General features: G+C 46.8%; 1 protein-coding gene across 11 annotated transcripts in view; it reads left to right on the forward strand.

Annotated features, from left to right (window-relative positions):
- Window positions 1–15044, forward strand: part of setdb2 (SET domain bifurcated histone lysine methyltransferase 2) — a 90119-nt gene that overhangs the window by 42481 nt on the left and 32594 nt on the right. For all 11 annotated transcript variants that reach the window (XM_059967885.1, XM_059967884.1, XM_059967880.1 and 8 more), the window contains 2 exons: window positions 7745–7870; window positions 10336–10404. In XM_059967885.1, the coding sequence (XP_059823868.1) occupies window positions 7745–7870; window positions 10336–10404 (195 nt within the window). The remainder of the gene's footprint in view (window positions 1–7744; window positions 7871–10335; window positions 10405–15044) is intronic.

A 15044-nucleotide genomic window follows, 5' to 3' on the forward strand; every position in this document is an offset into this window, starting at 1 on the left:
GAACTCTCCCAGGACGGCCAGGGGCGTGCCGTACACCAACTCAGCCGACAAGGCGTGCAGATCCTCTTTGGGCGCTGTACGAATTCCAAGCAGGACCCAGGGAAGCTCGTCCACCCAGTTAGATCCTCTCAGGCGGGCCATGAGAGCCGACTTCAAGTGATGGTGGAAGCGTTCCACCAGTCCATTCGACTGTGGGTGGTAGGCAGTTGTGTGGTGCAGCTGCGTTCCCAACAGGCTGGCCACAGCTGACCACAGGCTGGAGGTGAACTGGGCGCCTCTGTCAGAGGTAATGTGGGCCGGTACCCCGAAGCGTGCTACCCAGGTTGCGATCAGTGCTCGGGCACAGGAATCGGCAGATGTGTCGGTGAGCGGGACTGCCTCTGGCCACCTTGTGAACCGGTCTACCATAGTTAGGAGGTACTGCGCTCCTCGGGACACTGGTAGGGGGCCCACGATATCCACGTGAACGTGGTCGAACGTCCGGTGGGTGAGTTCAAACTGCTGTGGCGGGGCTTTAGTGTGCCGCTGTACCTTGGCTGTTTGGCACTGCGTGCACGTTCTGGCCCATTCACTGACCTGCTTGCAAAGTCCGTGCCACACGAACTTGCTGGAGACCAGCCAGATGGTTGTCCTGATAGATGGGTGCGCCAAACCATGTATGGAGTTGAAAACTTGCCGCCTCCAGGCTGCCGGGACGATGGGGCGAGGTTGGCCGGTAGCCACGTCGCACAGGAGGGTCCTATCACCTGGGCCTATGAGAAAGTCCTGCAGCTGCAAACCTGAGACTGTGGTCCTGTAGCTGGGCATCTTGTCGTCTGCCTGCTGCGCCTCCGCCAGTGCTGCATAGTCCACCCCCAGGGACAGGGCCTGGACAGCTGGTCTGGAGAGTGCGTCCGCCACGACGTTGTCCTTTCCCGAGACGTGCTGGATGTCTGTCATGTACTTCGAGATGTAGAACAGATGTCGCTGCTGGCGAGCCGACCAGGGATCGGACACCTTCATGAACGCGAAGGTCAACGGTTTGTGGTCCGTGAACGCGGCGAACGGCCTGCCTTCTAAGAAGTACCTGAAATGCCGGATTGCCAGGTATAGCGCCAACAGTTCCTGGTCGAAAGCACTGTATTTGAGCTTGGGTGGTCACAGGTGTTTGCTGAAAAACACCAGGGGTTGCCAGCGACCCTCGATGAGTTGTTCCAGCACCCCACCGACTGCCGTGTTAGATGCGTCCACTGTGAGGGTGGTAGGGACGTCCATTCTGGAGTGCACTAGCATCGCGGCGTTTGCCAAGGCTTCTTTCATTTTAATGAAAGTGGCGGTGGACTCCTCGTCCCAGGTAATGTCCTTGCCCTTACCCGACATCAGGGCGAACAGGGGGCGCATGATTCGGGCAGTTGAAGGGAGGAAGCAGTGGTAGAAATTTACCATATCTACGAATTCCTGAAGGTCTTTGATTGTGTTGGGTCGGGGAAATGGCGGACTGTGTCTACCTTAGTGGGCAGAGGGGTTGCCCCGTCTTTTGTAATCCTGTGGCCCAGGAAGTCAATGGTGTCGAGCCCGAACTGGCATTTGGCCGGGTTGATTGTCAGGCCGGATTCACTCAGTCGGGCGTAGAGTTGACGGAGGTGGGACAGATGCTCCTGACAACTGCCGCTGGCTATGAGGATGTCGTCCAAATAGATGAAAGCGAAGTCCAGGTTGCGTCCCACCGCATCCATTAACCGCTGGAACGTCTGTGCGGCATTCTTTAGGCCGAACAGCATGCGGAGGAACTCAAAAATGCCGAAAGGGGTGATGAGTGCCGTTTTGGGGACGTCATCTGGATGCATCGGGATTTGATGGTATCCCCGGACGAGGTCCACCTTGGAGAAGAGCTGTGCGTTGTGTAGGTTTGCTGCAAAATCCTGTATGTGCGGCACAGGGTAGCGGTCTGGAGTGGTAGCCTTGTTCAGTCTGCAGTAGTTGCCCCATGGTCTCCAAACCCCGGCTGCTTTGGGCACCATGTGCAGGGGGGAGGCCCATGGGCTGTCGGACCTCCGTACGATCCCCAATTCCTTCATCCTCTTGAACTCCTCCTTCGCCAGGCGGAGCTTTTCTGGGGGTAGCCTTCGTGCGTGGGCGTGGAGGGGTGGTCCCTGGGTCGGAATGTGGTGCTGTACCCTGTGTCTGGGCATGGCTGCCGTGAACTGCGGTGCCAGAATCGATGGAAAGTCCGCCAGGATTCTGGTGAATTTGTTGTCCGACAGCGTGATGGAGTCCAGGTGTGGGGCCGGCAATTTGGCTTCACCCAGGGAAACGTTTGGAAAGTCTCGGCATGTACCAGTCTTTTCCCTTGCAAGTCGACCAGCAGGCTGTGAGCTCGCAAGAAGTCCGCCCTCAGGAGTGGTTGGGCCACTGCGGCCAGTGTGAAGTCCCACGTGAACTGGTTGGCGCCAAACTGCAGCTGCACTGTGCGGGTGCCGTAGGTCCGTATTATGCTGCCGTTTGCGGCCCTCAGGGTGGGTCCTGGCTTCCTGTTGCGGGTGTCGTACCCCGTCGGAGGCAAGATGCTGATCTCCGCTCCGGTGTCGACCAAGAAGCGGCGTCCTGACTGTTTGTCCCAGACGTAGAAGAGGCTGTCCTGGTGGCCAGCCACCGTAATCATCAACGGCAGCTGGCCCTGGCCCTTGCAGGGCAGGCGACAACGGCGGGCTTTTGTGCCCCACCGCTGGTGGTAGAAACACCATTATTCACTGTCCTCCTCACTCCTGCCTCTGTGTTGTGTGTGCTCCCCTGCCGGGCCTGGTCTGGTCTGATGTTGGGCGCGTGGCCTGGTAATCTGACTGACGGATGCCACGATCTCCCTCTTGGCTTTCCAGAGCACGTCTGCCCAGGCCGCCACCTCCGGGGGTCGCTGAAATCTGCATCGGCCAGCAGCAGATGTGCAGATGTATGTCCTCGGGCAGTTGCTCCAGGAACCCTTGCTCGCAAATGAGACAGGGCTTATGTCCGTCAGCCAGGGACAGCATCTCGTTCATCAATGCTGATGGCAGTCTGTCTCCCAAACCGTCCAGGTGAAGCAGGCGGGCACCTCACTCATGCCGTGAGAGGCCAAAGTTCTCAATGAACAGCACCTTGAATGCTTCATATCTGCCTTCTTCCGGGGGCGACTGTATGAAATCCGCAACCTGGGCGGCTGTCTCCTGGTCAAGGGCACTCACCAAGTGGTAGTAACGCGTGGAATCAGGATATCTGCCAAATCTGGAACTGGGCTTCTGCTTGGCTAAACCACACGCGTGGTCGCAGCATCCAGAAAGTCGGCAGTTTGAGCGAAACTGTGTGAACAGATGAAGAGTCGGTCATCTTTGGTCCAAATCCCGTTTGGGCCATCGGGGTCACCAATGTAGCGATGTGCTACACACAGCGCTGAAATAACGACACACAGTCGGTAAGTCGTTTTGAGACTAGTTTATTCAAACTTCACGGTGCTGGTATTTAAATCCCTTGCGCCCACCCTCTCCGGGCAGAAATGACGTCAGAGGTGCATTACCAAAGTCTCTCCCCGTGAGCTGGCTATTTGTGAGCCGGTTCGCCTGCGCAGAAAGTGGGTCACCACAATACCATATTAAAGAGACTTATGTGAAGGGTGCAGGGACCAAGGAATTTCAATTTTAAAATGTGACTGGAATAGCTGCATTGTTCTTCCTGGACAACAGCTGAGGCAGGGTCTTCGTGCCATTACTTCCTATAAGGCAAAGCCTTATAGTATAAATAGCAACAATGCTTCATTCCTTGATGAGCTCAGTGCCTTTCTGTATGCTTTGTAAGGGAGAATAACACTAAACTTCTATGAATCCCAGCATTTGGTGACTGTGATTTCAGTCTTGGAAGCTGATGTCAGAGCATCCTTCAACAGGCAGACTCTCACAGTATACCTGGCTGGGTACTGAAAACCTGTGCTGGAGTGTTCAAGGACGTCTTCAACTTCTCACCTCTGTAGTCTGAAGTTCCCACCTGCTTCACATGGGTAGCAATCATACGAGTGCCCAAGAAGAGCAGGGTGAGCTGCCTCAAACAGCATTGACCAGCAGCACTTGCATATGTTATTATGAAGTGAATTGCTAGAGATTGGTTACGTCTAGAGTTAATTCCTGCCTGAGGACATAACTTGCTGCAACTCGCCCACAGCAGCAGGCCTACAGTAGACTTAATCTCACTGACTCACCACTCTGTTTTGGAGAACCTAGACAGTAGCAATACATTATGTCAGGCTGCTGTTATAGATTTTAGCTTTGTGTTTAATGTAATCATCTTCATAATCTTAATCAGCAAGCTGAGCCTTTGTCCCTCCCTATGCAACTGTATCCTCAGCTTCTCCATCTGGAGACAACACCTCATAGTTGACAGTCAACGTAGATGCACCTCAAGGATGTGTGATTCTGCACTCTACATTTATCACTGTGCAGCTAATCATACCTTAAACACCATCTATAAATTGGTGACACTACTGTTGGTAAAATCTGAGGTGATGACAAGGATGTGTAAAGGAGTGAGGAAATTGGCATCACAACAACCTCGCTGTCACTGTCAGCCAAACCAAAGAATTTACTGTGGATTTTAGGAAGGCGAAGTCAGGAGAACATTCATCAGTCCTCATTTGAGGGTCAGTGGTGAAAAAGGTGAGCGGCTTCAAATTCCTGGATGTCAACATCTCAAAAGATCTATCCTTTGCCAAATACATTGATGCAATCATTAAGAAGGCTCTGCTTGGTTAGCAGTTGGAGGAAATTTGGTGTGTCACCAGATTTTTGCCATTTTTTTAATAGAAGCAATCTGACATGGGAGCTCCAATGCACAGGATTGGAAGAGGCTGCAGAGGATTGTAGACCCAGTCAGCTCCATCATGGGCACAAACCTCCCCACCAGTGAGAACATCTTCAAGAGGCAGTGGCATCCATTACTAAGGACCCCCACCACCTGGGACATGCTCTCTTCTTGTTGCTATCATCTGGACAGGCCATTTGTCCCATGATATTGTGCTGATCTTGAAGTCAGTTTATCCTAAGTGTTCTGCTCGGTATTATTCATATCCAGGTTCCTATCTAAAAGCCTCTTGATCTGTATCAAACTGCCTGATTTCTCTATGACTCCTGGTAACCAATTCTAGGCACCTACCATTGGGTGGGGATGGGGGAACACTCACTTTTCATGTCATCTTTAAACTTTCCACCTCTCACTAACCTTAAAAGGATGTCCTCAGGTGTTTGCTATTTCTGCTCTGGGGAGAGGATTCTGGCTGTCTATGCCTCTCATAGTTTTAAAGTCCTCTTTCTGGCCTTGCCTTATCAGTGCTCTAAGGAGAACATGTTTGTCTAACCTTTTCTTATATAGTTCATGCCCTCTTAATCCTGGTAGCATTCTGGCACACCTGTTCTGCATCCATCCATCCTGTAATGGGGACGACCAGAATTGTATGCAAAACTCCAGTTTGGTCTGACCAGAGTCATGACTTCCCTACTCTAATACTTAACACGTCTACTAGTGAGGGCAAGCATGCCGTACGCCTGTACCACTCTATCCACTTGTTTAGTCTCTTTCACGATATGCTGAGGTACAGAAATATCCCTGTGTCCTTGTGAAATATCCTGAATGCTATTAAATGTGTATCATTACTGTATACTTATTTCCTTTAGTTTAATCTCCCAAAGTGCAACTCCTCAAGCTTGCTGGAATAAACTCCATCTGCCACCTCTCTGCCCATATCAGTAACTGATTGATATCCCACTATATTCTTTGATTGTCTTTTACACTGTCTACAACTCCACCAATCTTGGTGCCATACACAAACTTGCTAATTCACCCATTTATATATTCATCCAAGTCATTAATGTATAACACAAACAACAGAGTCCCAACACCGATCCTTGTGGAACGTCACTGGTCACAGACCTCCAGCCAAAATAACAGCCTTCTATGTCTAATATGGGCATCCAATTCTGAATGCAAATTTGCAATTCTCTATGCATCTTTTTCTTATAAATCAACCTATAATGAAAAACCTTTTCAAATGCCTTATTAAAGTCCAAGTAGATAATGTCCGCTGCAACTCCTTTGTCGCTTCCTTAAACAAAAACTCAATCAAGCCTGTGAAGTGTGACCTGCCCTGAACAAAGTCATCATGCTGACTGTTCCTAACAGGCCTTGCCTTTCCAAATGATCATCAATCCTAACCCTCAGCTTCCCTACCATGAATGTGAAGCTCACTGGTCTATAATTATCTGGATTATCCCTATTTCATTTCTTGAACTTCCAACTCTCCAGTCCTCTGGGACTTTGCCTGTTGCTACAAACATCTCTGTCAAAGCCCCAGCCAATCTTCTCAATTGCTGCTTTCAGTATTCTGGGATATATGCCATTAGGTTCAGGGGGCTTGCCTCCCTTAATACTTTTCAGAACTAGCACTATCCCCTCCTTGATCCTGAGCTGTAGACTCCTTGGAGATCACAGCTCAGCTTTAGTTGTTCAGTGGGATTTTTTAGGTTTGTACGGAGGGTTTTGGGGGGGCAGTGTGTTGGGGATTAGGTAGGTGTTTATGACATGGATTTGGGGGAATTAGAGCACAGGCCAGTATCAAAGCCTCAACTCTGCATTTAAAGTTCAAGTGATGTCAGGCCTGCAGACCAGTGAGAGCAAGGGCTGGAGTCGTCAGCATGTTCTGGTATCAGAGTCCTGTGCAGACAGGAGGAACCAGATGTGACCTCCTAGGTATGCAAATTGGGGAGACTGGTGTTCGAGGCCGAGTGCTCGGGGTCCTCGTCCAACATCCTCATTCATCACCATCAGCGAGACCTGGGTCAGTTGATATCAAGTCCAGGTAGAGGCCCGATTACTGGAGCTCTAGCCAAAGCTGTGAATCTGTGCGAGTCTGCTGGGGAAGTTGAAGTCCCAGTGACTGCAAATCCACGTAAATGGCCTGACCTTAGATCCTTAGATTAGAGTTCTGTGTGTGTGGGTGGGTGTGATGGAGGAATAGTGCTTGTTTTTTGTTATTGCTTTGTCGGTTGGTATCTTCTGCTTTGCTGTGTTCTGTGTTGTTTTGCTGAGCTGGTGGCATGCTATGTTGACACCAAAATGTATGGCAATATTTGCATCCTGCCCCCATGCACATCCTTGAGTGTGTTGGTTGTTAAGCAAACAACGCATTTCACTGTACCATTGTTTCAATGTACCTATGATAATGAAATCTGTGTCTGAATCTCTACTGCATTAGCATGTGCCTCTTTGCCTTCACTCTCTTGCAAATCCTGCTCAGTAAATACTGACATAAAGTAATCATTTAATATCTCAGCCACTTGCTCTGACACCAAGCAGAAAGTCCCTCAGGAGGAGGTAGTACAGGACCCTGAAGAGCCATACTCATCAATTCAGAAGCAGCCTCTCCTCTATTCTCAGATTTCTGAACAGTCCATGAATGGTATCTCACTGTTCCCTTTTTTTTACATTATTTTGTAATTTGTAGTTATTTCCTGTCTTTGCACTGCCTTGCTAACACACCAGCAACTTTCACATCATACAAGACAGGTGATAAATTCTCCATCATAGTAGCTATACAGGCTCAGCTGCTGAGTGTACCCAAGCTAGAAATTAAAGAAGTTGAGGGATTTGGTCTTCGCGTGAGATGCTGAGGTGAAAGGTCATCATGAAACTTATTGAATGGCGGAACATGTTAAAAAGTCCAAATGACCTACTGTTGTGTTCTTCTCCTTAGAAAAAGCAGAATTATTTTGGAACAAAGTGCAAGCTTCTGGGAGTGTAGAGCTTGTCTTTGAGCAACTCAGTAATGTGTTAAACTGTCTGAAAAACAAAATCGTCAGTGGTTCAGCAAACAATCAAGGTAAGACATTTTCTGGCTTTGAGTTATTTCTCCTAAATGATGTTTTCAGTAATGTTTTCAACTCTACATTTATAAGTGATTAGCCCTGTTTGGCAGCAGTGGTGTACGGTATGACAATAACTTCAAACTTTAAAGCACTAATCAGTTGCAGTCTTCTTTTGAAACAAAAGAATTTGCATTTATCCACAGACTCCAATGTGCTGCCAGACAGTATTTTACATATTTCAGAAGCCCTCGCTGTGACCCCAAATGGTTTAGTAAACCGATGAAGTTGCATTCATATGAGCATTTTTTTTGAGGGTTGTGCAGAGTGTGGATGGCAACTTATCTTCACAGCATTGATGTTGTGCACTTATCTGCATTTAGCAAATTAATCTTATTGAACAACTACCCTGCAGCTGAGTGAAATTGTGTGTCTAATTAAACTATTTATAACTTTCTCAAAGTTTTCTATTTGTTTTCACAAAATGGATTTTTCCCCCTCTGGAAGCTATTGGAGGATCAGAGGAGGAAGGTGTCAATAACTTTAATTTCCCAGGTGTCACTTTCTTAGAGTAGCTGTCCTGGGCCCATCACATAAATATTGTGAAGAAAGCATGACAGTACCTCTACTTCCTGTGGAGTCTGTGGAGGTTTGGCATGTCACTGAAAACCTTGGCAAACTTCTATAGATGTGGAAAATTCTGGTCTGGTATGGGAACACAGTGCCTTTGAGTAGAAAATCCTACAAGTGGTAGTGGATTTGGCCCAGTACACCACGGTAAAACTCTCCCAACCTTTGAGCACATCTACATGAAACGTTGCCATAGAAAAGCAGCATCAGTCATCCAAGATCCTCATCACCCAGGCCAGGCTCTTTTCTCACCGCTGCCATCAGGTAGAAGGTACAGAGGCCTCAGGACTCACATCACCAGTTTCAAGAACAGTTACTACCCCTCAGTTTTGCATATGTACAAAATTAAGGGAGGAAAGTTTAGGGGAGACATCAGGGGTAAGTTTTTTTACACAGAGGGTTGTGAGTGCCTGGAATGACTTGCCAAGGATGGTGGTGGAGGCTACAACATTAGGGGTATTTAAGAGCCTCTTGGACAGGCACATGGATGAAAGAAAAATGGAGGGCTATGGGGTAGTGTGGGTTTAGTACTTTTTTTTAAGGATTATATGGGTCGGCACAACATGGAGGGCTGAAGGACTGGTACTGTGCTGTAGTGTTCGAACCATCAGGCTCTTGAACAAAAGGAAATAGCTACACTCATTTAAGGACTCTGGTATATTGTTGTTTCATGCTTGTTATTTGTTGCTATTTATTTATATCTGCATTTGCAGTTTGTTTACAATTAACAGTTCCTGATGTTTACAGTTTAGTTACTGTTCTATAGATTCGCTAGATATACCCGCAGAAAAAGAATCTCATGGTTGTATGTGGTGACATGTATGTACTCTGATAATAAATTTTACTTTGACTTTGGATTTCCAGTTCTTAAAATCCCATTGCTGTTTTTTTTTCCCCCTCTTCCAACCTTGCTCTTTATTTTTTAAATCCACAATGTTGATAAAGCTGTAGAATAGATATAAAGATTTACATAGAAACATGTAAACAGATTCAGTGGGGCAATGCTTGTGATAATAAACTGAAATTCTGAGTATAGGCAAAACATTAGAACGATTTCCACTAATGCAGCAAAGGCCAAGGTATTTTTGGATATTGAAGGAATTGAGGGATGTGTTCTGGTATGAGGTGCTAGATGAAAGGTCAGTTGCGGTTTTATAGGATGGCAGAACACATGAAAAGGGCCAAGTAACTTGGTGAAGATGATTTAATTGAAATTAATTGAAGGTTATCTGAAAAGATAAATACAGAGGTGCTATTTCAACTTGTCCTCTCATCATCGACTCTATTAAGGCAAGACTAAAGTCAGGACAAACATAAGATCAGTTGTACATGGGCTAGTGTCTCATAGAAGTAGTAGAGTTTGAGATTTAAGGGAAGACTAATGGGCAATTCCTGGTGTTTGTGGTCAGGAAGTAATATAGTGGGGTTTAGCTTTTTCTAATAATTAATCATTAAGTGAAATTATTCATGGATCAGACTCTGAAGGCTCTCAGATTATAATATGACTGTGGCATCTGCAAAAGTGGGACTTTGAAGGGATATTTCCTTCCTTGAGAGACTGAAGCTCGTTAGATTTGACAATTTACTTCATGTTCTGTAATATAAAAGCTAGAAATCAATGATCAGTTTAATTGATTTTAATATTTTGTCTTTTTATGTTCTTGTGAAATTAAATTTATGCAGCTAAATAAAAAAACATTGGTTTTTGAATTATCTATGAGTATATCAACTGAAATTGGTTAATTTAAATTATATATAGAAGGTGCATGAATATCTATTAAAGCAAATAATATTGAACAGATTATCCACAATGCTAGCTACCCACAATGTAGTTTCATTTCTCTTTCTGCAGAATATTTGAAGGCTTTCAATTTGCTCAGTGAAGCCGGAATCTACATTTGTTTTTCACCTGATGTACCAGGTAGAGCCCAAGCATTAAAAGATCTTTATTCCCTTGAATTTGAATTAATGGCTGCAATATTATCACTGTATGGCAAGAATTGTAGCCATTGTGATTATCAGTGCACTTTGCTTTTGGATACTTAATGCTTTAATGTTTGTCATTTTCTGTTAATTAACCTTATTTTTATATAACTTCAATAATAGTAGATATCTTTTTTAAAAGAAGAAGAAAGTCTACATTTTCCATACAGAGTGTGGGGCTATGTAGAATAAACTGTCTGAGAAATGGGAAGAGGCAAATACAATTGTAACGTTTAAAAGACTTCTGGGCAGGAAAGTTTAATATTCTGGTTCTCTGAAAGTGAATGCTAACATTGCAATTGCCTTCCTTATTATCAAGTCAAATTGCAAATTAACCTTTAGGGTATCCTGCACTAGGACTCCCATGTCCCTTTGCAACCTCCAATGTCTGAATTCACTCCCTAATCGGAAAATAGACTTCGTCTTTATTGCTTCTACCAAAATACATGACATTACACTTCCCCACGCTGTATTCCATCTGCAGCTACTTTGCCCATTCTCCTAATCTAACTAGCTCCTTTGTTGACCCCATGCTTCCATAGCACTACCTGCCCCTCCACCTATTTTTGTATCATCCACAAACTTGACCCCAAAGCCATCAAGTCTATCTCCCAGGTCATTAACATAATAACATGAAATGTCAAGGACCCAAAATTGATCCCTGCAGAACACTACTAGTAACCAGCAGCCAACTGGAAAAGGCCCCATTTAATCCCATTCTTTGTCTTCTGCCAGTCAGCCCATCTTCTGTCCATGCTAGTATCGTGTAATAACATAGGTTCTTGTTTAGTAGCATCATATGCAGCATCTTGTCAAAGGTCTTCTGAAAAATCAAGCAAGAAACATCCACTGACCTGCCTTTCTCTATAGTGCCTGTTATTTCCTTAGAGAATTTCAACAGATTTCCCCTTAAGAAAACACTGCTGACTTTGGCCTATTTTATCATGTGTGTCCAAGTATCCTGAAGCCTCATCCTTAATAAAAGATTCCAACATCTTCCCAACCACAGAAGTTAGGTTTGCTGGCCTATAATTTCCTGCTTTTTGCTTCCATTCCGACTTAAAGAGTGGAGTGACATTTGCAATTTCCACTCCTCTGAAACCATTTCAGAATCTAGTGATTGCAGAATCTTGCAAGATCACTACTGATGCCTCCACAATCTCTTCAACTACCTCTTTTGAAACCTGGACAAAGGAGCAAAATTAGGCCATTTGGCCCAACTAGTCTGCTCCGCCATTCAGTCATGGCTGATCCCAGATCCCATTCAACCACATACATCTGCCCTCTCACCATATCCCTTGTTGCCCCGACCAATCAGGAACCCATAAACTTCCCCATTGAATATACCCATGGACTTGGCCTCCATCGCAGTCTGTGGCCGAGAATTCCACTGATTCACCATTCTTTGGCTAAAAAAATTCCTCCTTACTTCTGTTCTAAAAAGTTGCCCCTCAATTTCAAGGCTGTGTCCTCTAGTTCTGGATACCTCTACCAGAAGAAACATCCTCTCCATATCCACACTATCTAGTCCTTTCAACATTCAGTAGATTTCAATGAGATCCCCATGCGTTCTTCTAAATTCCAGTGAGTACAGGCCCAAAGCTGCCAAACGCTCCTCATTGTTAACCCCTTCTTTCCCAGAATCATCCTCATGAACCTTCTCTGGACTCTTTCCAATGACAATGCGTCCTTTCTGAGATAAGGGCCCAAAACTGTTGACAATACTCCAAGTGTGGCCTGACTAGTGTCTTATAAAGCCTCAGCATTATCTCCTTGTTGCTAATATTCTATTCCCTTGAAATGAATGCCAGCATTGCATTTGCCACCTTTACCACAGACTCAGCCTCTGAATTAACTTTTGACTATTCACTCGCCCATTGTAATTTTTATCCCACAAAATGACTACAGTTCAGAGGCCTGTATAAAGATCACAGAAGTCTACAGCACATTACAGGCCCCTCGGTCCACAACGTAACCTACTCTAGAAACTGCCTAGAATTATCCTACCGCATTGCCCTCTATTTTTCTAAGCTCCATGTACCTATCTAAAAGTCTCTTGAAAGATACTATTGTATTCGCCTCCACCACCATTGCCAGCAGTGCATTCCACACGTCCATCACTCTCTATGTGGAAAAACTTACCCCAACATCCCCACTGAACCTGCTTCCAAGCACCTTAAAACTATATCCCCTCGTGTTAGTAATTTCAGCCCTGGGGAAAAGCCTCTGAATATCCACACGATCAATGCCTCTCATTATCTTATACACCTCTATCAGGTCACGTCTCATCCTCTGTCACTCCAAGTTCACTCAGCCTGTTCTCATAAGGCATGCTCTCCAATCAAGCAACGTCCTTGTAAATCTCCTCTGCACCCTTCCTGTAGTTCCCACATCCTTCCTGTAGTGAGGTGACCAGAACTGAACACAGTATTCCAAGTGGGGTCTGACCAAGGTCATGTATAGCTGTAATATTACCTCATGATACCTGATTGTTTCCTGTTCCCCTTCATCCTCAAATATTAATTCCCATCAGCATCTTCTTACCCTTGCAGTTTCTTAATTCTACCCTTAAGGGTTCTACATCTTCTGATTCTATGTTATAAGGAGTTGATTTCATTTTTACCAAGAAAGCCACCCCTTCCTCTCTGCCCGCCTGCTTGTCAATAGACAATAGGTCCAGAAGTAGACCATTCGGCCCTTCGAGCCTGCACTGCCATTTTGAGATCATGGCTGATCATCTACTATCTATACCCTTTTGTCCATTTGATATGATATGTATCCTTGAATGTTAAATTCATATTTGTGATCTTCTTTCAGCCACAACTTGTACCCGCAGTGTCATACCTGCCAATCTCTTAACGCAATGCAAGATCGTCTACATTATTTCATATATAGCACATTAAGTCTTTGCTCATTTCCATGTTGCCTGAAGTTAAATTCTTATCCCTTTCTAAACTTCTTGTTATTTATTTTATTCTGGAGATTTAAGTAACCTCTTATCCATTTTCCTTCTCCTTTACTCACTTTTCCAAGCTGTTGAATCCCTCCCCCCATTGTTTACTTTAAAGCCCGAGTTTTGTGATTCACCAGTATAGTGGTCCTGTAGCGATGTGCTACACACCGCGCTGAAACAATGACAAGCAGTCGGTAAGTCGTTTCGAGACTAGTTTATTCAAACTTCATGGTGCTGGCATTCCCTAGTGCCCGCCCCCTCTGGGCGGAAATGACGTCAGAGGTGCATTACCAAAGTCTCCCCCCACGCACTGGCTATTTGTGAGCCGGTTCGCCTGTGCAGAAAGTGGGTCGCCACATAACACCCCCCCCCAGAACCAGCGATACACCCCCCAATGTCCACAGTCTGGATCAGTCTCTGTTTGGGAGGTCTGCCTCTGCGCCGCGGTGCCTGAACCTCGACCAGCTGCGCCAAGTCCACATGGGCTGGTTTGAGTCGGTCCACCGTGAAAACCTCCTCTCTCCCCCCAATGTCCAGAACGTACGTGGACCTGTTGTTGTTGATCACCCTGAACGGCCCCTCGTACAGCCGCTGTAGCGGTGCCCGGTGTCTGCCCCTTCGTACTAACACAAACTTACAGTTCTGCAGGTCTTTGGGTACATGGGTCGGGGTACGTCCGTGCTGTGAAGTCGGTACAGGGGCCAGGTTGCCGAGCCTTTCGTGTAGCCTGTCCAGGACTGCTGCGGGTTCTTCCTCTTGCCCCCTTGGAGCTGGTATGAACTCTCCCGGGACAGCCAGGGGCGCGCCGTACACCAACTTGGCCAACGAGGCATGCAGATCCTCTTTGGGCACTGTGCGAATTCCAAGCAGGACCCAGGGAAGCTCATCCACCCAGTTAGGTTCTCTCAGACGGGCCATGAGAGCCGACTTCAAGTGACAGTGGAAGCGTTCCACCAGTCCGTTCGACTGTGGGTGGTAGGCAGTTGTGTGGTGCAGCTGCGTTCCCAACAGGCTGACCACAGCCAACCACAGGCTGGAGGTGAAATGGGCGCCTCTGACGGAGGTACCCTGAAGCATGCTACCTAGGTTGCGATCAGTGCTCGGGCGCAGAAATCGGCAGATGTGTTGGTGAGCGAGACCGCCTCTGGCCACCTCGTGAACTGGTCTATCATAGTTAGGAGGTACCGTGCTCCTCGGGACACTGGTAGGGGGCCCACGATATCCACGTGAACGTGGTCAAACCTCCGGCGGGTGGGTTCGAACTGCTGCGGCAGGTCTTTAGTGTGCCGCTGTACCTTGGCTGTTTGGCACTGCGCACACGTTCTGGGCCATTCACTGACTTGCTTGCGAAGTCCGTGCCACGCGAACTTGCTGGAGACCAGCCGGATGGTTGTCCTGATAGATGGGTGCGCCAAACCATGTATGGAGTTGAAAACTTGCCGCCTCCAGGCTGCCGGGATGATGGGGTGAGGTTGGCCGGTAGCCACTTCGCACAGGAGGGTCCTATCACCTGGGCCTACGAGAAAGTCCTGCAGCTGCAAACCCAAGACTGCGGTCCTGCAGCTGGGCATCTTGTCGTCTGCCTGCTGTGCCTCCGCCAGTGCTGCATAGACAACCCCCAGGGA

This window comes from Hypanus sabinus, chromosome 4, assembly GCF_030144855.1.
Source record: "Hypanus sabinus isolate sHypSab1 chromosome 4, sHypSab1.hap1, whole genome shotgun sequence".
Lineage (NCBI taxonomy): Eukaryota > Metazoa > Chordata > Chondrichthyes > Myliobatiformes > Dasyatidae > Hypanus > Hypanus sabinus.